The 5,948-nt window shown below is 36.8% G+C and overlaps 1 protein-coding gene across 1 annotated transcript; it reads left to right on the top strand.

Annotated features, from left to right (window-relative positions):
• Window positions 1-5,378: 5,378 nt before the first annotated feature.
• Window positions 5,379-5,879, top strand: LOC143595233 (uncharacterized; the record flags this gene model as incomplete). The annotated part of the gene is made up of 1 exon (XM_077074312.1): window positions 5,379-5,879. A coding segment is annotated over exon 1 (501 nt), but the record flags the coding sequence as incomplete, so codon positions are not given.
• Between the last annotated feature and the right edge of the window lie 69 nt (window positions 5,880-5,948).

Here is a 5,948-nt window from a genome sequence, read left to right as displayed (position 1 = left end):
TCTTGTTTGGCATCTAGATGGTGACAACACTTTATACTAAAATCAGATTTAAAATTACAGATGTACTTTTGTTGTGCTTCATTTTTTCAAGGAAAGCCTTTTCATTTTTCTTAAGCTTGAAATTTTTAGATTTTATTCACTCCATATCTCTAATTGTCATTATGAAGCTTATATATTTCTATCTTATCAACACAATCTAAAGAGCATGGTTGAAAACTTACCTCAGATCAATTTTGAGAAGTGAACGCCATATATGCAAATTGAAGTTCCTTGATCTTCTCCTCGGTAGCATTTTCTTCTCCAATGTCTTCAACAGTTGCGAAGTTTGCGGTCTGATTTCCAATGTTGAGTGCAGCCATCTGACCCTCCCAAGAGAATTGTTGAGCAACCATTCCTCTTTCACCGTTTCCTGAACTACCTCTAGCTTCACCCCTAGCATTACCAACTGAACCAGTGCCCTTTCCGTGTTTCCATCCTTTGCTGGGTTAGTACATTCACGAGCAAAGTGACCCGGCTCGTGACAGTTGTAACATCTAAGATTGTCTTTGGTAAAGCCTACCTTCTGATTGTTAGGCATGTTCCAATTGTTTCTACCCGTCCTCTTAGTGAACTTCTTTGCCCGAAATACTGCCATGGCGATTTGCCAAGAAATATCCATTTCCTCAACATCATCAGGATGGATCTGATCGAGTTCAGCAGCAACCACAGGTTGAACCAAGTCTCCAGCCAAAAACGCATTATAACAATTCATGAATCCCGCCATTAGAGCTATATTCTCCTGAGTCTCTTTTGGGATGGAAGGATTCTGACTGGAAGTTACCCCTGAGAGTGAAGCTTTTCCATTATCAGCTGAAGATTAACCAAACTTAGTGAAGAATACTGGTGCAGGTGGGGGTGGAATGGAAGATGGTTGGCCTTGAGTGGATGTGAACATTTGAAAGTTTCCCTGAGGTGGTTGTTGAGTAGCCTTGAACATTGAAAAACTGTCTTGAGAGATGAGGGCACTGTTGGAAGCAACATTGTACCCAGCCGCACTGTAGGAGTTTGCATGATTTATTGCACGTTGCTTATCATCCATATCACATGCCTTGATAGTAGCCATCATCTCTGAGAGAGACATTCTGTTGAGATCTTTAATCTTTTTGATAACGGCGACATTCATATCCCAACTCTTTGGCAATGAGTTCACCCGCTTGTTGTTTATCTCAGAAGTTGCCAGATAAATACTTGCTGATCTCATTTCAGTCACCAAAGCTATGAACCTTTGAAGTTGAGTTTCCAACGTTTCCCCAGAACATGGTTAAACATGTTGAACTTTTGTCGCAACAAGTCTTGGCGACTTCTTTTCATATCTTCATTTCCCTCATACACCTTGATCAATGCCTCCCACAAATCTTTAGCAGATTGAAGTTCTCTAAAGCCAAGGGAAATCTCAGGTGAGAGTGCCATGGTTAGAGTAGAAAGAGATTTTTCATCTTCCTCAACTTTAGCAAAATCATCATCTTCATACATTGCAACAGGCTTCACAATAACTTCAGTTGAATTTTCAGTTTGATAAGTGATTCTTTGAGGCCCCCTAACGATACTTCTCCAAACTTTGGCATCTTTCATCTTAACATATTTTTCAAAACGAAATTTCCATTCACTAAACCCTTCATGGGACAAGATACGGGGTATACGAGTGGTGGTCCCCATGATGGAGTCGAGTTCTTGATAGAGTAAAGAGTTTGTAGAACCATTACCATTAGTTAGTTGATCCATTAGTTCACAAATAGTTTCAGTCCATGTCTTATAGTCCAAGCAAAAAGGCCCAAACGAAGCAGGTCAGGCTCAAACAGAATTCACAGTCTATTGGGCCGAGAATAGGTGTCACAGTTTACTAGGCCGAGAACTACAATAATTGACCGAGAACTACCTTTGGCTGAAAACTTTGACAAGTCAACAGGGAACAAGCTTGACCGAAAACTCAATGTTGACCGTAAACTCACACCTTTGACCGAGAACAGCTTAATGATGGCCGAAAACACTTGTTTCAAGCCGAGAACCATCAAACTAGACAGAAAACTCGAGTCTTTTAGCCGAAAACTTGGAAAATCAGATGAGAAAACTGATTTTTCACCAAAAATCAGTCTAGATCGTAACAAACTCCCGAGAAACAAGGGATTTGATTTGTTTCCAAACCAAAATCAATCTTTTACCAAAACAAGCAGATCCTTCACCTCCGATCAGTGGCTCACTGGAAATCACAATCCAACCACCTAGAAACACAATTCTTGCATCTTTGATATCACAATAACGAGCCTGAATAGGTCTAAGGCTCTGATACCAATTGTTAGTCCCGAATCTGGATCACTACAATTATGATATCAATAAACCAAGTATTGGTGCGGAATTCCAATACTCGGTGATTCAAGAACACAAAATAGCACAAACAAGTAACACAATGATTGCTTCGAAACACACGTATTATTATACGTCGGGTGCTTATGTACAACTATTACAACCTCGTCTAGTGAACACTTAGATGGCCAAAACTAACAAGTGAAATGAACAACCTTAAACCCTATACAAAGTGTTCTATATACAGGGAACAAAAACAAGCTATCCCAATAACAACTAAAAGCCCACCGAGATCACTTAGGATCTCGGTTTACATACGCGCCCCAACCCACATTACATACTCAGCCCAAATACACATATAGACTAAGTACAAACCACTCTAATCTAGGCCCAACAGAACTTCTAATATTAGTTAATTTTCTATTTTAAATAATTTATCTCATGATATTTATCTCTTTGGAATGTCTGGTTTGGACTTGACAATTTATCAAGACCCGAACCGACTAACCGAACACTCGTTAAAATCCCATCTTGGTATATCTAACAAGGGGTCGTGCATTATTTAATTAAACCAATCTCCACATATTTACTTAACAAATGTTAAGTAAAACAAATGAATAGAATACCGAGACCCGATTTTAAGCAAACATCCTTTTCAAAAAACATTACTTTAATTTATTATGTATTTACACTTTAACCCTCAAACTATAATTATTTATCTTACTTGTCGTATTATTTCACTTTAAAGCTTTTAAGATCATCTTTTAACTCAAGACCCTCTCAATCTAGATCTTGCCCATTGAATTTACCTTTCCGTTTTACCGCAAACTAATCCTTCAAGTTACTTATGTCATGTGAGTAATCACACTCCCCCCTTTTTACGCTTTTATACTTTTGGGGGTGGTATGCATACCGTATTCAAACTTACTTTTTTTATGATCTCATTATCAAATCCACAATTCAACATTATGTGTTGTACGAATATTTGCTCGATCTTTGTTTATGCCTCAAATTGATTATGTGCACGAGTTTTTATATTTATGTTGTTGTTGAGCCTCAACAAGTATGATCGTATGCACCCCTAACTACTTTGGCCTTGTGCTAGTAGAATAGGGCCTCATTCTCCGAGTATTTTGGTTGTACCAAATAGAAAGGAGCCACAATTATTTACTTTACATTTACAATTGTTGTTGCATTATTCTATTTACACATGTGAATTGTGATTTTTGCCTCATTATATACATATATCAAAACTTAGTGTATTGCTCACCAATATTCATGTTGATCATATCTATTTTTATGCATGCTATAGGGCTACTTTTAGGTTGCTTGTGAATATTGAAGACTCATCACTTAGATTATAACTTTATGATACTTTAATGAATTTAGTGTTGATGCAAATGTTTGTATTTTATTTTGAACAAGTTGTATTTGTGATTATTGAATGAAGTAAACGAGTTAAGTAAATATTGTCACCTTGATAGCGTCATAGTGTTCTTGAAAAATCCGTTGCACCTCGACATGTTCCGCCGCCTTTGGTCGGGGTATGACAACTAATAACTAAAGAGACAAAAGGACATATTCTTAAAAAAAAGTAAATTAAATATATTCTATATAGATAATCAATTAGAAAGGATAATAAAAATCAATTTCAATTTCAACCAATTTATAATAACTAATAAATAGAATTCAAAATTTCAAAAAAAATGAGAATTATCGAAAAGATCGAGAGGAAAACAAGAGAATTTGGATAAGAGAAATAATTAGTTTTAACTATTACGAAAAAAAAGCAAAAGTGATATGCGTCTGAAACCATCACCATCACTTCTCCGTCACTAACCCAAAAACCTATATTTGATTACCGAAAAAGTTTGGATAAACCTGGTTAAGTTAGGGAGGTTTCTGCACCAAACAGTTTGATTATTTGGTATTGTTGTATACCTACAGCAAAGGCTTTCATGTTGGTGTGATTTTGATTGGTTGGTTGGTTACGAATTTGGGGTGCTATTATGCCGGAAAAGCATGGTGGTGTTTGGTGGTAAGAGAGAGAGAGAGTTTTGTACAAAGGTAAATGTTTTTTTTAAATTAATGTGTTACACCATTTAATTAAATGTTTTTTTTTAATTAAATGAGTAAATTGACTAATTTGTTTTTATGTGTATATAATCAGATTTAACAACAAAAATTAACAGGATTAGTTTCAAAGAACAAATAACATTAACGTAGAGTGTTAATTAAGTCGATTTAGAAGATATATGGAAACTATTAAAATTTGATATAAGGATAATAATTCTGTCTTTTTATAATTTCAAATAGAAAGTGAAAAAAATATGAAACCACTTACTACCTTTTAACACACTGTAACTCACTCCTCACCTACATGACATACATACATGTATGTGTATACTTCCATTCTATCATTTCCTGTTAAAGCTTATCCCTCTTTCTTCATACATTCACCCATTTCATCAACAAATTTCCATCAATTCCAAGATTTCAAGAAACCCCATTTCATCATCGCCCGGGTTAACAGTTGGGTTTCAGTTAACAACAATTCTAGGGTTTTCGCATGTAGTTGGTTGAATTGAGCTAAATGCATGTGTTTGGAACCAAATTGTGATGATATATTGATTGATTGGCTCAATTACAACTGTTCTGTGTGAAATTTTGGGGGTATTTTTGTCTAAATTGGTCGAATTGAACATGATTAACCTGAGGTAATTCTTTATAATTTCCGATGCATTCCTCCGATTTCCTCCAATTTACATAACCTAAATTGTTGTTGTTTAGATAAAAGCAATTGCAAATTATTGGATTCGACGAAATGAAAAAGTGGCTTCTAAGTCTTGTTTATTTGCTTTTCAGTTATCCGTTAGTATACAAAGAGTATCAGATTCCGGAAATCACAACGGTCTGATCTAGCCAAAGCTTGCTGCTTTCCTCTCTTATTTTGGGTCAATATTTAAAGGGTCTTGTGCAATTAGTTCTGATTTCAACAAATTTAGGCATCGATGGGACTTCATTTTCGAAGTCTGACGATGCTTTTTCTACTGACTTGGTGGTCAAGAATTGAAGCTCAAGCTCAAACCCCTACTCCTGAATTTGCACCTGCCAGGGCCCTTGATGCCATCCTTCAGGACTATGCGTATCGTGTGTTTGATCGACCGAGAACCGGGCGTCCCTATGATGGGAACCCGCCTTTAAATTTGTCCGGAATTCAGATATCCGCAATGAGGCTTAGAAGTGGTAGTTTGTTTACTAGAGGTGTTCAGAAGTATAACGAGTTCACAATCCCAACTGGGGTTATTGAAAGGCCTTATGTGGAGAGGCTAGTTCTGGTCTATCAAAGTCTTAATAACTGGTCCAACACATATTACCCGCTGGACGGGTATACGTACCTATCTTCTGTATTGGGTCTTCTTGCATATGATGCGTCAAACTTATCAGCTACAAACCTGCAAGAACTCGAAATTCGGGCCTCCAGCAAACCCATCTCGATCGAGTTCACGCTAGTAAATCCCGTGCCTCCTGGTTCAATGGCAAGTTGCGTGTGGTTTAATTTAGATGGTCGTCGAAATTTCACAAATGTGGTGTCGGGAAACAAGTGT

This window comes from Bidens hawaiensis, unplaced genomic scaffold, assembly GCF_021521415.1.
Source record: "Bidens hawaiensis isolate Kalapana, Puna unplaced genomic scaffold, B.hawaiensis_p1.1 tig00044830_1, whole genome shotgun sequence".
NCBI lineage: Eukaryota > Viridiplantae > Streptophyta > Magnoliopsida > Asterales > Asteraceae > Bidens > Bidens hawaiensis.
This window is presented reverse-complemented; position numbering and strand designations above follow the sequence as displayed.